General features: G+C 36.5%; 1 protein-coding gene across 1 annotated transcript in view; it reads right to left on the minus strand.

Annotated features, from left to right (window-relative positions):
- Window positions 1–21,528, minus strand: part of SNAP91 (synaptosome associated protein 91) — a 143,854-nt gene that overhangs the window by 41,742 nt on the left and 80,584 nt on the right. Inside the window, exons 10-15 of the mRNA XM_034991106.1 lie at window positions 21,279–21,349; window positions 16,686–16,713; window positions 13,085–13,194; window positions 10,868–10,986; window positions 1,658–1,672; window positions 1,343–1,510 (exon numbers count right to left, since the gene is read on the minus strand). Coding sequence (XP_034846997.1) covers window positions 1,343–1,510; window positions 1,658–1,672; window positions 10,868–10,986; window positions 13,085–13,194; window positions 16,686–16,713; window positions 21,279–21,349 — 511 coding nt within the window. The remainder of the gene's footprint in view (window positions 1–1,342; window positions 1,511–1,657; window positions 1,673–10,867; window positions 10,987–13,084; window positions 13,195–16,685; window positions 16,714–21,278; window positions 21,350–21,528) is intronic.

Genomic DNA, 21,528 nt, shown 5'->3' on the forward strand with positions numbered 1-21,528 from the left:
ATACCAATTGTGGGGGGCGTAGGAGGGGGTGAAGAAGTTGATTTTATAAATTTAAGCTAAAAATTTAATTTTTGGTCTCAGAAGTTACAGAGGTGTACCTGAAAAACTAACTTTTGCTAGTGGTTGACTATTTTTAATTAAATATTCAAGAGCCTTCCCCTACTTTTTAAAAAATGGTTTCTCCTGTAATAGGAACGGCAGCGCGGCAAGACGGCAGCAACTTCCTCGTGTGAAACACTGGGCGCAGCGCTGTGTCCAGTTGAGTGCTCCTTGTCTTGGCGTCGGCCAGCCTCAGCGACTGGGCCATGGCAGGGAGCACAGCCCATGTGGCAGTGTGCAAGCGTACCTTCCCTGGGGAATGTACTGACTCCACCAGAGCCTGCCAAACCTCTCCTGCTCTCCCTGTCACTCGCCTCCTCCAATTTCTTTACCATTTTCTCAAAATGCCCTGGGAAAGATGTTATATGGTAATGAAGAAACACAAAACTATGATGACTATAACACCATTCGATGTATGTATTTGACATCAGCACTTCTCCAGGTGTGGACATCAGCACCACTCAGATGGGAATGTGTAAATGGCTGCAGACGGTTCCTCAGGTCCGGGCATATTATGCTGCCAGAGTCTAGATACCTGACTCAAGCTCATAGCTGTAAATCAACTCTGTCAGAATTTACATTTGCACGTAAAGTATATTTTCAGGCAATCATTTCAAAGCCTGACCTAAACCTGTTTTCCATCAGCATTTTGAGTGTTGGTATCAGATGATCTAAGTTCCAAAGCCAAAGATGCTCCAAGTTTTTGCTTGTACAGAACAAGCTTACAGTTACAAAAATGGGCATATCCCTAAACTCTCTTCAGAAACTTCCAAATCTGAACTACTCTTAGATGATTTTTTGTCTTACATCTTAAAAAATAACTTAAGCCAGGACTTCCCCTTCCATATTCTCTAAGTACTATTCATTCAGCTAGTGTGAATGTGGTCAAAAAGTCACACCTAAATATGATAGAGAGGTCTGGTACCACCTTCATATAGATACTGCTGGGCAGGAGCATATAGAGGACAAGGGTTCTAACAGCAACTTAAATCCTCACTTTAAAAAAATGGAAAAATCAAGTGGGCCTAAAGCATTGCAACCTTTGCGCTAAAACCACTAAAATTAAGTGAAGATAAAGTTGATGAAGTTAGCGAAGATAAATACATATGAATAAACATGCAAAAAGTAGTGGAACACTCTGACGTGCTGTTATATAATGTAAACATTTTTAAGTACCTTAACTCTAAGGTAATTTTAGCAAACCTGGCAGGAAAAGGACAAAACCGTGATGTGACCGACTAACCTCCAAAGAGATCCACGTCAGCAGTGACAGCAGTGACAGTTGTAGTGGTTGAGGCAGAGGCTGAAGCAGTTGCAGTTTCAGAAGCTGTAGTAGGAGGGCTAGGTTCTGGTGCAAAGGGATCTGAAACTTGTGCTTCAGAGGGAACAGAGGAAAGTGTAGCCAGAGAATCTACGTTGCACCACAGACAGAGAACCAACAGGAGAGAAGAGGAGGAAAAGGACAGAAGATATACCAGACTCCAAATGACCAAATAAGGACAGTTATTAAGAAATGGAGGTCTCTCAAAACAGAAGTTTAAAATAAAGCTTTACTCACCCTCTCCCAAAAGGTCTACCGATGTCCATTATGTGTCAGCGTATGAAGAAATAAGAAAGAAAGCTGAAACATGTAGCCACACCAATGTCCAAGCAGGGCGAGGTACTAACTGAAGACATTTTAGCTGTATGCACCTTTCTGGACCATTTATAATCACGAAATAGTGTATTGCCTATTATTATCATGGAATGTTTGAACTGGAAGGGACCATAGGGATCCTCTAGACCAAGCTTCCAATTTTATAAATGGGAAAACGGAGGGCAAGCAAGGTCAAGAGACTTACCTGAAGTCAGCTCTAAATAACTTTGACAAACTCTATTTCTTACCAGATTTACTATTTCATCTGCTTTGATGCATTTCATTACACGATAAATATCAATTCTAAGGAAACTGTAGTCAATGAAACTTTATTAATCCTCTATTTGATGTGTCACTTCAGTCCAGAATACCACAGGATAAATACAGGCTTTCTGATAGCTGTAGTTTGATTGTAGAACATACCAAACACAGTCAAAGAACAGTCCAAGTTTAGGGGCTAGAAAAAAATAACCCTCACCTCCATGATTTTTGTCTTCATAAATTTCACATTATTGGATGTTTTTCAATTCTATATATAATCTTTCCATTTATAAACATTATGTGACAACATAATGAGAATTATTTTTAAGATGAACGAGACAAGACTGTGTAGCATCCAAACTTTTCAGGCCTTCTGAGGTCTGCATTCCTTTTGGAGGTGCATACTTAGTGTTCAACAGTGGGATTACAGTTGGCATCCTAAATAAAAAGCCCAGGAAGGGTAATTCTTAACTATACTATAACTTTAGGTTAAACACTTAGAGAGTCCAATAGCATTCTTGTATTCCCAATCATGTGATATAACCCAGGGCTCATATTTGAATTCATGAATTTACTGGAAATTTATTTTAATCATGAAGAAATTTTATCAAAACTCATTAGGGAGCTATTTTCTTAAGAGCCTTAGAAACAATATGAGAACTAAGTAAACTAAAAGTTCTAGAAGACATTTAAAAAACTGAGAAACATATATTTGACATTAAAAATAATCATATTCGGGCGCCTGGGTGGCTCAGTTGGTTAAGCGACTGCCTTCGGCTCAGGTCATGGTCCCGGAGTCCTGGGATCGAGTCCCACATCGGGCTCCCGGCTCAGCGGGGAGCCTGCTTCTCCCTCTGACCTTCTCCCCTCTCATGCTGTTTCTCTATCTCTCTCTCTCAAATAAATAAATAAATAAAATCTTTAAAAAAAATAATCATATTCATTTAACTATGCAATTTGCAAACCCAATAAGTATTAGATAAAGCACTCTACAGACACACTAAGGTAATCAAAGCCCTTCTAACCAAATCTTTTATATTTCATAACAGCATTAACAAACTATAGCACACAGAGTACTTCACATTAGAAACAGTTTTTAAATTTTAGAACATATGCATAATTAACAATAGGCAAAAAGGAGCTATGTTGATTTGGGGCTGTAAGCTTCATTCTAATAAAAACCCTAATTAGGTCAACTAATAAAACCCTAATAGGTAGGCCCCAAATCCTGAGAAACAGAAGGTACTTCCAATAATTCCTCAAACCAACAGTATCAGGCCCAATACAACTGTTACTCTATACTCATACATCCCAAAATATTAATTAGAAACCAAACTGGGTCATCAGAAGCCAGACAGACTTGGTTTCTCTATTCTCCTGGCATTGGTGAGACTCTCTCTAGTCTTGCTTTATAACGGCTAGTTCAAGAAACAATGTGATAGCAGAAGAGCTAAGAGCCATGTGATTTAACAGTTTCCAGACTTGCTACTGTCTATGCGAGGGAATGGGCAATTTATTTCGTACATTTGGTAAGTGAGAAAGGAGAAGACTATTCACGTGTATTGGAAAGAGAGAGAAATAGAAATATTTTTAAAAAGTATAAAAGATTAAAATACTAGTTCCATGTTTTTGACTAGTGTTTTATTCAGATTGAGGGTTATAAGACTTGTTGCAATATGATGAAAGATGGAAAGTAAAATTTCCTAGGGAAATGTATGACTAAACATAGTGGAGCATAACTGATGCTGAAAACTTTTGCTACAGGTGTCAATCTCTAAAATCTTAATTTTCTGGATGAAATATAATTTATGTTACTTATTTCTTGCTTTATGCAAAATTTTCCCTAGTATAAAAGAAAGCCCTACTTTATGATGATGGGAACAGTTATTCTCAAAGCTACCAGTGTTTATAAAAGATTAAACTATACAAACTGCTCCTCCCCATAACCCACAGCAGCAGAGTTCAATTCACTGGCAAGTAGTACATAATCAGAGTTATTTTTTTGTGTTATGGAAATTGCTAGAAAATACTCATTGTAACTGAGGAAACAAAACTACAACTAAATTAAGAAGGAAATCTATATTCTGCAGTGATATGAGGCTAAACTTCCTAGGTTATTATAAAGGTTGAATGTGTTAATATATTTAAGTGCTCACTCTTACCTGGAGCATATCAAATGCTTGCTAATAAAAATAGCAAGAGCTAACATTTAAGTCAAGTTATAATTTTCATTACAGAACTATGACTTTCAAAGCTTCTATACATCTTTCTGGATGTGTGTGTGTGTACACATGCATGTTTCCAAAATAGCCCACAGATATGCCCCCAGATTTAATTGACAAGCAAATAGTAATATGTCACTAAAATTGCTTGTACTGTGGGTAATATTCCCCATGGAAACTATTAAAGTCATATGATTGCATAATAAGAGTGAGCCTTCAAATGGATGTTGGTAATTACTTTCTATTAGGTCTCTTAATTCTAATAAAAACCCTAATTAGGTCAACTAATAAAACCCTAATAGGAATTCTATATTTCTCAGAAAAGAGAAATTTCACTTCAAGCATTTATAAGAAGAAATAATCTGTTTCCCACTTCTAAGATACACAGAAAGACAACACACATACTCACTTGTTTCTGCTGAGAGGAATTTATTATGAAGAGAAAAACACTCTCATTATGGGGCCAATGGCAGGGATTAAAAAAATGCTCTGTCATCTTTCAGTCAAACATGTTCATTATCAGCCCACAGAATGCAAATCTTATATGGCATTATTTAACTTAGGTTTACTAAAATATGAATTCGCTAAAACATGGTTGTCTTATGCCAACACGAAAAGTACTATCATTTACAGTATGTACCTTAAAATGGTAATATTTATCAGTACCCATTCATAAACACCTGAATTCATAAACACCTGAAATGGCCTTGGTTGTTGGAAAATGAATCCTCTTACTAGCATTATGGTCAGATAAGAATATCTAAATAAGTCTACAGAGTTTTAAGGTTTATAGTTTATTGTCTGGTTATACAAAATTAAAATGTGTTTCAATAATAGAAGTGGCATGAATTTATCAAACAAGATCGAGAAAGTGATTTTATTTATTTTTGCTCAGTCAAATGACCAAAACATATTTGTTGTAACTTAGCATCACGTTCAACCCCTACCGGGTATCTATAGGATAAATGCAAACTGAAGGTAGTGAATATTTCTCGATTTCATATTATACAACTTTACTTCAGTTTCTTAAGGCTTATAAATTTTACTATTCTGCTTAGGAATTAGAGAATTTATTAGTATTTTTTCTTTCTAGCTGACCTTCTACTACCATGAAATAGTACAGTTATAGATATATTATTGAGACAGAAGACTAATGATGTCTAATTATCAAAAAGTGACCATCAGGCCCTGAGCCAAGGTTCTGCTAGCCTATCAGGTGCTTTATTTCTTTTTCTTGCCTAATTGCTCTGGCTAAGACTTCCAGCACTATGTTGAACAGAAGTGGAGAGTGGGCATCCTTGTGTTGTCCCTAATCTTAAGAGAAAATGGTTTCAGCTTTTCACCACTGAATATGATGTTAGCTGTGGGCTCATCATATATGGCCTTTATAATGTTAAGGTACACTCCTTCTACTTATAATTTGCCAAGAATTTTTATCATGAAAGGATGGTGAAATCTGTTAGATGATTTTTCTGCATCTATTGAGATCATATGATTTTTTCTTAAAGTAGACTCCATGCCCAGCATGGATCCCAACACAGGGCTTGAACTCATGACCCTGAGATCAAGACCTGAGCTAAGATCAAGAGTTGGATGCTTAACCAACTGAGCCACCCAGGCACAATGAGATCATATGATTTTTATCCTTCATTCTGTAATATCATATATCATGTTTACTGATTTGCATATATTGTATATATTGAACCATATATTGATAAATCCCACTTGATTATGGTGTATGATCCTTTTAATGGGTTACTGAATTTGGTTTGCTAATACTTGGCAAAGCATTTTTGTGTTTTTGTTCATCAAGGTTATTGGCCTGTAATTTCCTTTTCTTGCAGGTCCCTATCTGGCTTTGGTCTGAGGGTAATACTGGTCTCAAAAAATGAGTTTGGAAGTGTTTTCTCCTTTTCAATTTTTTGGAAGAATTAGAGAAGGACTGGCATTAATTCTTATTTAAATGTTTAGATAGAATTCATTTGTGAAGCTATCTGGTCATGGGTTTTTCTTTGTTGGGAGTTTTCGATTCATGTCTCAATTTCCTTACTCATTATGGGTCTGTTCAGATTTTCTATTTCTTCATGGTTCTTTCTCAGTCAGTTTTATGTTTCTAGGTATTTATTAATTTTTCTGGATTATCAATATGATGGCATATAATCGTTCATAGTAGTCTCTTATGGCCCTTTGTATTTTTATAATATCAGGTGTAATGTTTCCTCTGTCATCTATAATTTTATTTGAGTTCTTGCTCTTCTTTTCTTGTTTAGTCTAGCTAAAGGTTTGTCATTTTGTTTATTCAAAAAACCAATTCTTAGTTTCACTGATCTTTTCTATTGTCTCTCCAGTTTCTACTTCATTTATTTCTGGTCTAATTTTTCTTATTTTCTTCCTTCTGCTAATGTTGGGATTTGTTTGTTCTTTTTCTAGTTCCTTGAGGTATAAAGCTAGCTTGCTTATTTGAGATCTTTCTTCTTAATGTAGGCCTTTACCACTATAAACTTCCCTCTTAGAGTTGCTTTTGCAGCATCCTGTAGGTTTTGGTATGTTATGTTTCCATTTTCATGTGTTTCTTTTTTTTTATTAAGATTTTATTTCTTTATTGGGGGGAGAGAGAGAGAGCACAAGTAGGGGGGAGTGGCAGGCAGAGGGAGAAGGAGAAGCAGACTTTCCATTGAGCAGGGAGCCTGATGCAGGGCTCAATCCCAGGCCTCAAAGGCGACACTTAACTGACTGAGCCACTCAGGTGCCCCCATTTTCATCTGTTTCAAGATACTTTCTGATTTCATTTCAATTTCTTCTTTGACCCATTGGTTGGTCAGGAGTATGTTGTTTAATCTCCACATATTTGTGGATGTTCCAATTTTCCTTTTGTTACTGATTTCTAGTTTCATACCACTGAGATTAGAAATGATACTTGCTATGACTTCAATCTTCTTTAATTTGCTAAGATTTGTTTAGTGCCCTAACTTACAATCTATCCTGGAGAGTGTTCCATGTGTGCTTGAGAAGAATGTATATTCTTCTGTGTTAAATGGAATGTTCTGTATATGTCTGTTGGGCCCATTTAGAATAAAGTTATCAAGTCCACTGTTTCCTTATTGATTTTCTGCCTGGATTATCTATCCATTGTTGAAAGTGGCATAAAAAAGTCCTCTACTGTTATTGTGTGGTTATTTCTCCCCTTGGTTCTGTTAATATCTGTTTTATATATTTAGGTGTCCCAATGTTTAGTGTATATACTTATTTATAATTGTTATTTCATCTTGATGGGTTAATCTTTTTATCATTATATAATATAGTGACCTTCTCTGTGTCTTGGATAGATTTTGACCAAAAATCTATTTTGTCTGATAAAAGTATAGCCAATCCTGCTCTCTTTTGATTGCCATTTGCATGGAGTATCTTTTTTCTATCCTTTCACTTTACCTATGTGTGTCCTGAAAGTTAAAGTGAGTCTCATAGGCAGCATATCATTGGATCTTGTGTTTTTGTTTTTTTTTAATATTCATTGAACCACTCTGTGTCTTCTGATTTGGGGAATTTAATAAATTTATATTTAAAGTAATTATTGATGAGTAAGGACTTATTATTGCCATTTTGTTTACTGTTGATTTTCCTTAGTGGTATGTTTTGATTCCTTTCTCTTTATCTTTTGAGTATCTAGTAGAAGTGTTTTCTTTGTATTTATCATGAGTCTTATATAAAACAGCTTATAGTTATAACAGTACATTTTAAGCTAAGAACTTAACTTCAATCATATATCAAAAGTCTACACTTTTACTCCTCCTCCTCACCCCTGACATTCTATGCTTTGATGTCACAAATTTTACATATAGTGTTTATACTAACAAATTATGGTAGCTTTAGTTATTTTGAATTCTTTTGTCTTTTAACTTTTATACTAGAGTTAAACGTGATTTACTTACCACCACCACAGTATTAGAGTATTCTGAATTTGGCAATATATTTACCTTTACCAGTGAGCTTTATTCTTTCATATGTTTTCATGTTGGTACTTAACATACTTTTGCTTTAATTTGAAGAACTCCCTTTAGCATTTCTTACAAGGCATGTCTAGTGGTGATGAACTTCTTTAGCTTTTATTTGTGGAGGAATATCTTCATCTTTCCATTTCTGAAGGACAACTTTGCTGGGTACAGTACTTGTGGTTGAAGTTTTGGGGTTTTTTTTTCCCTTTCTGTACTGTGAGTATATCATCCTACTTACTCCTGACATGCAAGGCTTCTGCTGAGAAATGTGCTGATAGCCTTATCAGGGTTCTTTTCTATATGACAAGTGGCTTTTCTCTTGCTGTTCTCAAGATCTTCTTTTTGTCTTTGACTTTTGTCAGTTTGATTATACCGTGTCTTCTTTGGGTCGATCTTGCTTGGGAACTTTTGAATTTCATGAATATGAATGTCCATATCCATGTCTGTATAATTTGGGAAGTGTTCAGTTATTATTTCTTTAAATAAGCTTTCTGCCCTTCTTTTTCTGTCTTCTCCTTCTGGGATTCCCTTGATGCATATATTCATTCATTTGATAGCATCCACAGGTCCCATGTGCTTCTTTTTCCTTTTTGTTCCCCTAACTGGTATCTTCTAATGATGTATCTTTGAGTTTGCTGATTCTTTATTCTGTCTGATTAAGTCTGCTGTTGAAGCTCTCTATTGAATTTTCAGTTCAGTCATTATATTCTACAGCTCTAGGATTTCTGTTTAGTTCTTCCTTATGGCCTCTATCTCTTTATTAAATTTCTCATTTTGTTCACGTACTGTTTTCTTGACTTTGTTTTGTTGTCTATTTCTGTTCTCTTGCATCTCACTGAGCTTCGTTAAGATGATTATTTTGAATTCTTTGTCAGGCAATTCGTAGATCTCTATTTCTTTGGCATTGGTTATTAGAGTATTATTAGCTTCCTTTGGTGGTGTCATGTTTGTTTCCATGATTCTTTGTAATCCATGTAGCCTTGTGTTGGTGTCTGTGCATTTGAAGAAGTAAATAGCTCTTCCAGTCTTTAAAGACTCATTTTGGCAAGTAAAGACTGTCACCTGCTCTGTGCTAATGACATTGCCCAGAGTATCAGAATAGAATCACAACTGAGAGGGGTTGGAGCTCGGTCATGTGGCTACCTGCTGGGTATGCTTGATGCCCATGGTTGGTGGGCCTCTTGCCAGGGGCTTGGATGGGTTTGGATCTGCCTCATCCCTGGGTGGACCTTCAGGACCTTGGTCAGTAGGGCTAGAACTGGGACAAGGGTCCATTTCAGGGTCTGCAGTTGAGTCCACAGATGGTGGGATGATTAGCAAGTGCATTGGTAGGTGTGGCTCTCACTGGGTCGCTGGGTAGGCAGGTCTAGTCCTGGACCATAGCTGAATGGAGCTGGGACCAAGTCAGAGGGCTGATTTAAAGTCCATAGTTGGGACCAAGTTCAGTGGGTTTGCCTCTAGGGGCATGGACAGGTATGTTTCTTGCTGGATTCCTGGGCAGGCAGGACTGCTCCCAGACCATGACTGAGAAAGGCTGGAGCTGGGTCATAGGCCATTTTAGAATTCACAGCTGAGACCAAAGGTCAGCAGACCTGTTACCCAAGGCAAGGGCAAGCATGGCTCCTTCTGGGTCCCTTGGTAGATGTTGCTGATGGCAGGACCAAGGCCAAACAGGACTATAAATGCCTCCATAGGGACAGGTGGTATTTCCAGATCTGCAGCCAGGGACAAGGTTGGTGAGTCTCCCTTCTGGGTGTAGGTCTGCCATCTCAAAACAACCTTTCTTTCTCTCAGGCTCCATTGGGGTTTTACAACCTCCTACCTGGATCCCAAAGCTCCCACAAAGGCACTTTGTCCATGAATGGCTGCCAAAATTATTTTTGCGGTGGGGAGCTATGATGGGGCACCTCCTATTCTACCACATTGCTTATGTTGTTCCCTCTGTGTTGTTTCTATAGTTGTATGAATCATTTTTAAACTTAAAAAAATTTATTTTGGTATTTTGGTGCAATATGGCAAGGTATTTAAAACCAACTCAGTGCAGCACTGAAAATAATTAACTAATTTTTATATTATTATTTAATCTACTTTTTAAATCAAATGCTTATAAAATTTTAATTTTTTCAAGATCCATGAATAAAAATGGGAATCAAGCACTTAGATGTGATTCTTCTCAGTTAGTTTAGTACGGATCTTTTCTGGTACAAACAAGAATCTATCCCAGATTTCAACTGCCTGAAGTCAAATACAATATGAATTAAAACCAGTTTAGGTGTAAAGGAATCCAGGAAGGAGGCTACACCTGAACAAATCAAATCTGAAGTGCTGCCTTTGAGTAATCTCAGAAGTTCACAGGAACACCCAATCCTCTAATGCCTGAATCTCTACAGGCCAATTATTAAAAATAGTCAGAATTTTAGAATAGCAAAGAAAAATACTGCCTTTGTTTCAACTCTTAAAATAAAAACTATATGACTACTACAGAGGGACTCTCTGCCTCTCTCTCAATATATATTTAAATCAATAGGTGCCATTCTTAGCATTTTCTCTCCAAGTTTCTAGCAACATTTTGGACAATCAGAAGGTAAGTATAACAATAATAGCCTGAATAAAAACAACTGAATAGAAAAATGGCATGGCTGGCTGGTTTCACTCACCTCCCCATGCGGTGGCCCCTCCAGAAGGTGGTGGTGGCGCTGGTGCTGCGGCGGCTGCCGCCCCTCCAGAAGAAAAGTCTGGCTGGAGGTCCAGGAGATCACTAGATGGTTTAGAAGTGCTGAAGGAAAATAAAATTTTAAAATCAGATTTTAAAATTTTATAATATAGCAATGCTTTTAAATAAAGACTGATGCCGAAAGCATCAAAGATTTTGGATATTTTAAATCCAGTAAGAGAATAATACTTTGGAAAGTATAGCATATGTTCTTCTATCCCAAGGGTTGGCAAACTACCCTTTGTAAAGGGCCAGAAGCTCAATATTTTAGGTTTGTGGGCTAGATGGTCTATCACTATTCAACTCTGCCAGTATAGCATGAAGTAAGACACAGAAAATATATAAACAAATGAATGTGTCTTTGTTCCAATAAAACTTTATTTATAAAAACAGACAGTAGGCTAGTTTCACCCATAGGCCATAGTTTGCCAACTCCCTTTCTATACACAATAACACAGGTAAACCATCCTTCAAGCATTGGGCCACTCAACAAATCATAAAGCAGAAATTAAAGGGGAAAACCTAAATGCCTCAAATTAAGGGGGAATTTTATCAAATATGTTACTGTCCACTGGGTAGCATCTGAAGTGCTGGTTAGGACTGTGATAAAAGGAAGCATACTCCAAAAATTAAAGGTATTATAGTAAGAGAATTATGGGTAATTTTTCCCCTTTCTCTGTTTTCTAAAATTTTTTGAATGGAAAAAAATTCTTGCCTTAAGAATTTATTTATAAAGCAAAGAATACTAAAACGAATAATCACTAATATACCTTTTTTTTAAGTTAAACTATAACGTAGCAAGTTTGCCTATAAGAGGCCTCATCTAAAATGCTTCTATATTTTTTATTGTCATTCAGTTAGGGCTGTGTTTTTCAAAGCTCCTCCATCTGCAGAGGCTCTAAGGAGGAGCCTAGAGCTTTGCTATTCAAAGTGTGGTCTTCAAACTAGTAACATCCTGAGACACTGTTGGAAGTACAGAATTTTGGGCTTACCCCATATCTTCTATATCAGAATCTTCATTTTAACATGGCCTCAGGTGTTTCATTCAGGACTGAAACACACTGGCCTACAGGTTACCAGACCAGGTACCAAGCCACCAGGGTGCCAGATTCCCCACCCTTCTTCATAAATAGCAATTCCACCTTTACCTTTTTTTACATATTAGATTTCCAGGTAATGTTCTTTTCAAGAAAGGATTCTGCTGGTTTTGTTTTTTTAATTTCAAAGCACATGAAATTTGCCTAGTTTTGATTTCCATTTCATAAACATAACTGGTCTAAGTCCCAGGATAGGGAAACATGATTAAGACCTGAATCAAAACTTTTAGAAGAAGCAATTTATCTTAGTATAGAGGCAAGAAGGACTTGGTTTTATCAAATTTGTGATTATAAAAAGTGGAACTACGCAAATAGGGGTAACACACATAGTTAATATGGGTACATGACATGGATTTATTGCTCAGTTCAAAATTCAGGTCTCCAAATACAGGGCATTCATAATCAGTCACAGATACTATAAATCCTCTCAAGACAAAAGAACCAAACAAGGGGAGACCTAAAATTATGATCTGAGGAAGCCTCTTTGAATTGGGGTTTCATCTGAGGCAGCCCTGAGATTTTACCCAATGCACAGCCATCTCCACCTTTCTCACTACTTTCTGACCTTTAGGTGCTATAAAAGCTGATTAGGAAGATTCTGATGGTCTCTTCCTACCACCAGAGTCTGAGTTCCTCAAAAGCACCAGCTAACTGGCCTACAACTGCAAAGTTGTTGTTGTTGTTGTTATTGTTTTTTAAGTGCCTTAAGACACCGTTTAAATTTCACACAAGCAGCAGCTAATTTCTGAAATCATTTTCCATATCTTCACAATTTCAGAAGAATCTGAAGTGTGTGTACCATTCTTCCACCTCCTTTCCTAAATGTGGGAGCAAGAAGGAGATTTCTACAGCTTACGTCTTTCTGATGCTTTGAGAGTACAGGCCTAGGGAACTGTAGAAAACGTAAAAGCAATTACTTGGTGAACCTAAATATAGCCCAAACTATCATATGTTACTAGGACTAGATTTCATTTTGTGAAAACATCTGGGTTCAGTACATAAAAATAAAACAAAAGCCTAATCAAAATATTAATAAAGAGTTCAGTGTATAGTCATTAACTAACCTGACAGGGACAGCCGCAGATGCAGTTGCAAATAAATCAACCGGTGGGGATGTATCAATAGTTTTAGCTGGTGTAGAATTAGGAGACGTAACAGTTGTGACTGGAGACGACTGAAAGTGAAGATGCACAACACATTCTAGTCAAATGCGAATCTAGAGGACACAGGGAAACAGGACCTCCACTTTGCAGAAACTCTGATATTCACAGCAATTTTTTGGTAACTCCATGTGAGAGAAAAAATTCAAGAATATTTGAAATGGAGAACTGTAATAAGTAATCAATATTGGACAAAACAGTTTTCAAATTTTAAAAAAGTTAAATGCAATTTATATAAAATTATGTTTTAAGTATTTGGCTTAACATTGCAATGATTTCTACTCATGTATTTAAAGTCAAGGCTAACTGGTATTTCCTAAACATAAAATTAGCAGGAAAGATCTTACCAGCTGCTAAAAATGAAAACAATTATCAATTGGGATAACTGCTATAAAACCAAAACTAAATCTTGCCATTTGCAATGATGTGGATGGACCTAGAGGGTATTTAATACTAAGCGAAATAAGTCAATCAGAGAAAGACATGTATCATATGATCTCACTGATATGAGGAATTCTTAATCTCAGGAAACAAACTGAGGATTGTTGGAGTGGTGGGGGGTGGGAGGGATGGGGTGGCTGGGTGATAGACATTGGGGAGGGTATGCTCTATGGTGAGCGCTGTGAATTGTGTAAGACTGATGAATCACAAACCTGTTTAAAAACAAAACAAAAAACAAAAAACCAAGGCCATTCTTTTTCCTTTGCATCCTAACCAGACTTCATATAAAGTCTTCTCAGGTGTCTTTAAATTCTAGAAATCTGACTTTCAAAATAGTTCACAGATGGCAGAGAACAATTTATAAACAAGATTCAAGTCACTGACAGTTTAAAGGTACCATGACTATATCCCATCACTAATATGACATAGATAAAAATTAAAAAAGTGAAATAAAATCTAACATTTATTGTCCTGGACTGGTTTATTTTTAAAAAGAGAACTTAATAGTCAGGTAATATATGAAAAATTAAGATTTTTGTTGAGGTAACTATCCTAGTTCTATTTCCCTTTATTTGGTATATTTAATTCTCCATGTATTTACAAGAGAAAGATTAATGGGGCGTCTCAAACCAGTCCACTGATAATGTAAGTGGAAATGTGATAAATAGCAAGTAAAACATGAAGACTAACACTAACCAAAGGCTATCAAATACTGCTATAAATGGACACCTAATTGCAAATAGACCAAACTTAAAGAAAGTTTTAAAAAGTATAAATTAAGTAAAAGGACTGAGGAGATAATGTTCAGGGGTATTCAGACTTAAGTAGTATTTGTCCAATATCTATTTGTCCAAGAATCAAGAAGTCAAAATTCAATAGATACACAAGTGTTAAGCATTCAGCATATCAAGAAAGACAAACGCATGAGCAGTATGGATATTGCTGCTCAGAAAACGTCAACTCAATCCTTTCTCTTCACCAAAATTCAAAATTTTCAAATGGAATATGAAAGATTATCAAGGGAATAGAAAGGACCAACCAAATTTAATTTGTATGTTATCCACTGTGGACACTGACAACTCCTCTTAAAGAAATTAGTGGATTTTTTTAAACCAATACATGTAAATAAGCGTAGAAAGTAATGTTTAGGGGCGCCTGGGTGGCTCAGTCATTACATGTCTGCCTTCGGCTCAGGTCATGATCCCAGGGTCCTGGGATCGAGCCCTGCATCGGGCTCCCTGCTCAGTGGGAAGCCTGCTTCTCCCTCTCCCACTCCCCCCGCTTGTGTTCCCTCTCTCGCTGTGCCTCTCTCTGTCAAATAAATAAATAAAATCTTAAAAAAAATAAAAAAGAAAGTGATGTTTATGAAGATATCACTGAGAACTTAAAAACAACAATGAAGCTACCAACATAAATGTAAAATGAAGGTCTTTAAAGGCTCATTTAAATATACTGCTCTGTAACAATAAGCTCTAAAGAAATGATAGAGCTAAGGAAACAGAACCAGAATAATCCTATTACAAAAAGAAAATGTCAATAAAATTCAATTTGGCCAAAATGTAGAGACAGACCATCCCCAATTGATTCTGTAATTTTTACCACACTCTATTCTGCAGTCATATGTTGGAATTTTTCACATAGACATAATGATTTTAAACCCGGTTTTATATCAGAATCACCAGGGAGCTTTTTGTTGGCTTGAGCTGCCTGAGGGAATCTTAGGCAGTCAGCCAGGTACTGACACAGTACAGGGTGTCTGGGAACCACCAGGTCACTCATAATGACATCCTTCGTTTCTGTAATAATAGCAATCACATAATGGAAATTTGTCATAGAGGAAAGAGCACATTTATTACATTTTTGTCTGAAAAATACAATGGCAAATGTGAGCTAGAGACCTATGGAAATAAGTACTACTGTCACTGATAACCCTATTCCTGTCCTTCAATCTGATAAAAAAAAAAGAGAGCAGGAAGAGTTATTAAAATTATTACAGTGTAGTGTCTAAAAGGCATGGCTGCAGAAAGACAACCACAACTGACTTCTTCACCATTCAAACACATGTCAAATTATGTGTTTTATCTCACAGGGCTGGGATTTAGAATAGGTATATGTGCTTTGCAACTAGTTTGGTTTCAGTTGTAATATAAATGTATGAAAATTTCTCCTACTTAAAAAAAACTTAGTCCAAATAGAGGACTAAGTAGACATTGCTATACCACACGAGATTGAGAAACTAATATAAAGTAGAATATACAAAATTTACCTTTCTTTTCCTCAAAAAATTAAAAATAAAATTACCATAAGACCCAGAAATTCCACTTTTGAGTATGCACCTGAAAAAATTGAAATCAGGAACTCAAACAGGTATTTTAATATACCCATGTTCACACAGCAGCATTATTTACAACACTCAAAAGTTGGAGACAACCCAAGTCACCAACTGACGGATGGAAGAAGAAAATGTGGTGTATACATGCAATGGAATGTTTTTTTTTTTTTTTTAAAGATTTTATCTATTTATTTGAGAGAGAGAGTGAGAGAGAGGTGGGAAGGAGGCAGAGGAAGAGGGAGAAGCAGACTCCCCTCTGAGCAGGGAGCCCAATGCAGGGCCTGATCCCAGGACCCTGGTATCATGACCTGAGCCGAAGGCAGATGCTTAACCCACTGAGCCACCCAGGTGCCCCCATACAATGGATTGTTTTTCAGACTTAAAAAGGAAGGAAATTCTGACATATGCTACAGCATAAATAAATCCCCCAAGATATTTTGCTAAGTAAAATAAACCAGTCAAAAAAGGACAGACACTGGATGATTCCACTTATTTGACCTAACTAGAGTAGTCCAGTCCATAGAGTCAGAAAGCAGAATGGTGGTTGCCTGGGGCTGAGGAGAAGCATGTGCAGTTAGTGTTGAAAGGGTGCAGAGTTTCAGTTTTGATGACAAAAGTTCTGGAAATGGATGATAGTGATGGCTGCACAACAATATGAATGTACATAATGTCACTGACCTGTACACTCAAAAATTCCTAAAATGGTCAGAACAGAACAAACAGCAAACTTACCTTACTTAATGGAGAGGGAGCACCAGATCTAAAAGGCAACCAAAAAAATTAAAATTGAATATACGTGAATACATTTGCAGAAGCACTGAAGTTTGATATCACTTGGACAAGCATTAACTGGTTTATATACAGATGTTTCAGCAACGGATAAACTATTTTTTAAAAAATAATTTATCCTTCACTCAATTACGGCACCCTCTTTCAATGTTTTCCATTCACTTAATTTCTAGTATTAGAAATTCTTAAACCCAAGTTTTTTTTTCTGTATCTCTAGCAACTCAAATCTTCGAGTTGATCATTATTGCCTGCATCCAACAAAAATAAAATTGGAATTTTAAAAATGTTGCCCAGACTTGGGGAAAATAAGACCTCACAGAATTAAAAAAAAAAAACCCTCTGGTTTATTATTTTAAAAAGTTAGAAAACTCATTAAGGTACATTGTGATTCATTTAAACATAATTGTGAGGCACAGAAGGAACACCAAAATTTAAATATGAGCCGTGTGCCTGAAATGTGTCTCAACTTCCACATGTATACTCCCGGTTTGTTTTTTTCATGGCTGTAATGAAAACTATCTATGGAAAATATTCCCATTATCCTGTTAGAACTAGTAGAACTTGAAAAAGAACAGTAACCTCAATGCTCGTTTCTAAGGGAGTGAGGGAAAATTAGAAAGGAGTAATTTTTTTTTTTTTAGTGAGATTATTTCTAGCATTGACTTGTATATCATTTCTAGCAACGTGCTTCAGAAATGACTGCCTAAACAACTTATATTTTACCAACCCAGGTTGGTGAAAAATAAATTAATGATAAAACAAAATGAAGAGAAAACACATTTCAACAGGAAGCCTACGGTCAGAGTCTTAGAGGATGGCAGGGATGGCTTTCTACTCATCTACAGAGAAAGGAGCACAAGTGGCACTAGCCAAACAAAATTAGCAGAGATTTAGTAAATGAAATTTTGTATAGTATCATGAATTTTTGTTTTATTGAATGTAGCAAAACAGATTTAATAATATACATCACATTAATAACCTTTTATGTTCAACCTTATTGGCAAATACCTGCTATTAAAGATTATCATCCTCAAGCCTAAGTAGAAATATCTTAACTGGCATAAGAATCAGTTTGCCAAGCTCCTACACAAGCACCATTACTAAACGACCCTTCTAATTACTCAGATGGGCCCAGCACGTGTGTTCCTCTCTTCCTTTTACCTGTTTCTTCATTGATTTACTACCCTACCATCAGTCATTTGCCCTTTATAAAAGAAAATGCTACCGTCTTTTATATATATCGATAATGACACTGAAAATCAATACCTATTTTAATGATTTCAGCAAGAGAAATCTAGTACATAGTGAACTGCGCTGGAAAGAATAAAGCACGAATATAATTTTATAAAAGAGAATGAATTGCTACAAATCTATGGATTTTTATGATGAACATAGAAAATGCCAAGGTTTACTTCCAGGATGTTAATAATAAGTCATCAAAAGAGGAAATTTTGTTATGTCTTATCCACAACAATAATCCCTATAATAATAATAAATATAATAAATAGTAAATAATAAATAATAATAAATATAAGTATAATAATTTTGGCTATAAATGCTAGCCAGAAGACAAACAAAAAACCAAAATACAGATGTGAAAAACCTATCTATGTCTTCCAAGTAATTTTAATTACAATCAACTCATCAGGTTTTCTGTACCCTCAGCACTTAGTAAACCCACATGTAAAATAAAATCAATTTCTCTTTTGTTCTATGGAATCACAGAAACACACGATATACAAATATATCACACAGTATTACATAAAACTTCAAAAATGAATATCAGTGAATAAAAGCCATTAAATATAAAGAGTATACATATTTTTATAGTAGACATTTGAAAACGCTTCCTTGCCTCAGAGATTAGAATCACTTTATACTGCTACTTAAAGACAAACAACTTTAATTTTCTTTATCGCATTGTCTTTTGGCACTTCTGCCATATGCCATGGGAAAATATTTTGTCCACTAATCAAAAAAATTTGATTTCCAAAATCTAAGAGGAAGGTCTATACACCTACGAGAGACTGTTAGTCTTGATTTAAGAAGACCAAAATAAAGTAAAACCATTTATGCCAGTCACCTTGGGAGACAAATAAAAAAGTATCATGAAAAAACACAGATGTGTAAAATTGACAGAAATCAGTTTTAAATGTTCTAAATACCAAATGTGGAGTCTTAAGAGTGCTTTTTGCATTTTTAGTAATAACCAAATGCAAAAAAGTCACTCAATGTAGTACTCACCCTTCACTTAAGTTCCCAGGTAAGCACAAACATACAAAGAAGAAAACAGTTAACTACTATAGTTCATTTATTTTAAAAATAGGGAATAAGCAAAAGACAAGTTCATATGTGGTCTCAGCCAATTCAGAGAAAATGACAAGCATAAAATGATTTTAAAGGAGAGAGAAACATTATGCTCAGTCAAAGGTAATTCAAAACAGAAGATCACTGGATTTCTATTTCCCTACTCTTAGAAATAAGTATGTGTACAAAGCTCTTTTCCAAAAATAGTTTACAGCAGCCACAAGGGGGCGAATTTAGACATGAAGTTAAGGCTAATGAAATTTACCCCAGAAGGCTGCTTTTGGTGACTGCAGTAATAGCAGATGTTAACATGGGGAAAGTGTGGCTCTGTGCAGGGTGAGGGGGACTCTGAAGGGAAAAGAGTACAGAGAAGCTGACTCTTCACCAAGCATCCTGCATTGCCTTGCCAAGGGAGAGGCTTTAAGTCCTGAGGATATGCGTATTTCCTTCGCCAAAGAGGTCCTTCTACCACAGGAGCAGGGACATTTCTTAGGCTCCCTGCCCCCTTTTGCTTATATCCCACACAATTCCTTTGGCTTTTTAGATACTCTAATACAGGGTAGCTCCAGCAATCACTGGAAGTGAGCATCTTAATGTACTCCATGTCATTTAATGCACTCTCATGTCTTTCTGGTTGGCATCATTCTATCCACAAAAGTCTGACCACCCATGGCCACAATGAAGCGGGGGTAGACCTTGCACCTGCACTGTGGTAACAATCTCAACAGAGCTCCTGAGAGGTCCTGAGAGATTCCTATACTGTTGTTCATCGTCGAAAATTTAAAACATGCAATAATTTTTATACTAACTTGGAAAAGATGATAGAAACGACACTTAGCTAAAGGAACAATAAGCAACAAGTAACATCAGGACACGAATAGATTCTGGGCAAACGCCGAGAGAAAAGAAAAAGGAAAGGAATTGCATTTTTTTTTTAAATTTTTGCCTGAGGCCATTTCTTTTTTTTTTTTTTTAAGATTTTATTTATTTATTTGAGAGAGAGAGACACAGCGAGAGAGGGAACACAAGCAGGGGGAGTGGGAGAGGGAAAAGCAGGCTCCCCGCAGAGCAGAGAGCCGATGTGGGACTCGATCCCAGGACCCTGGGATCATGACCTGAGCCGAAGGCAGTCGCTCAACCGACTGAGCCACCCAGGCGCCCGAAAGGAATTGCATTTTGATGGCTGTATCATAGGCAAAATCCATGGTCAGCATACAGCCCTGCAATGATCAGTTCATAGGTTGTCTCTGTTAACTTCTGCTGTCAATCTAAACGAAATAAACATAAGACTGGGACCAACAGACAGATTTCAAACCGCCTCTGTAGAGATAGCTACAGATGGAGATAATGAAGTATAAAGTTGTCCCTGAACTTTAGAATCAGAAAACCTAACTAAACCACATATGTGGGGAAAAATGGCCACAACACAGGGCAGTGCATGATTAAGGAAGGCTTAATGAGACAGCCCTCCCAGGATGGGTAAGATTTACACACACAGAGACAAGGAGGGTAGGCATCCAAGACTAGCAGAATTATAATTTGAGCAAGGCACAAAGACTGGAAAGCACTGGGACCTGTGAATAGACAAGTTTGATACTTGCTAGAGAGAAGAAAAGAAATGGAACCTGCATATTTTTGCATGCAATGAGGAAAAATAGTAAAAAATGTATGTGCCCAAGCACAAAGGTATGCAAACCCAGGAAAACTGCACTTATTGCTGATTGATTGCTATTCACTCTATAAAAAAGATCCCTGAGCAAAATGTCAGCAGCATGCCGTGCTGAATTTCTAAAATGCAGAAAACTACACTTGTGGGCTTTGCTTTTTTCACAACAGGGTCGATAATGTTACAGAATCTTCAAGGCTACCTGTGAAACCTGTGCTTGTTTTACTCATGCCCAATGATAACAGCCTCAATTTTTAAACATGAACAACTCCTTTTCGGCATATTGTGAATCCCCTGTAAGGGCAAATATATACATCAGCAAGTTCAGACAACCTAAGTACAACCTACTAATTTGCTGCATTAGCCTGCAGATAGATTGCCTATACATGGGGTCACATTGTCATAAGTTAATCAGATGGGATTTTTGAGGGAACCTAGAAGAATTACAATAAAGCATACCCTAAAACTATAGGAGTAAAAGCGGTACCATGATACATCTCATTCTTATAAAGAACAACTGCAGCATTTTTCATCTTATTTAGAATTATACAACTAATGCGTACTTGTTTCCGGGTTTCTTTCCTTCTAATGTATTTAGATGCTGTTCAAGGGTCTCCATAAGACTGCTGGGAGCCTACAATAAGAAAGTAAAAATAAATGTCTGCATTGCTTTCTTTCAAAGTAAATACACTAGAACATCACTGTAACTTTGTATGGTGGAGTTCTGTGGGTGGACCCCACTACAGATGTGAGATAATTTCATTCCAGGTTCTTTTGGCACTTAAATATTTAAATACCATGGAATCTCAGACA

This window comes from Mirounga leonina, unplaced genomic scaffold (assembly GCF_011800145.1).
Source record: "Mirounga leonina isolate KUSES-001 unplaced genomic scaffold, KU_Mleo_1.0 Mir_53, whole genome shotgun sequence".
Taxonomy (NCBI): Eukaryota; Metazoa; Chordata; class Mammalia; order Carnivora; family Phocidae; genus Mirounga; species Mirounga leonina.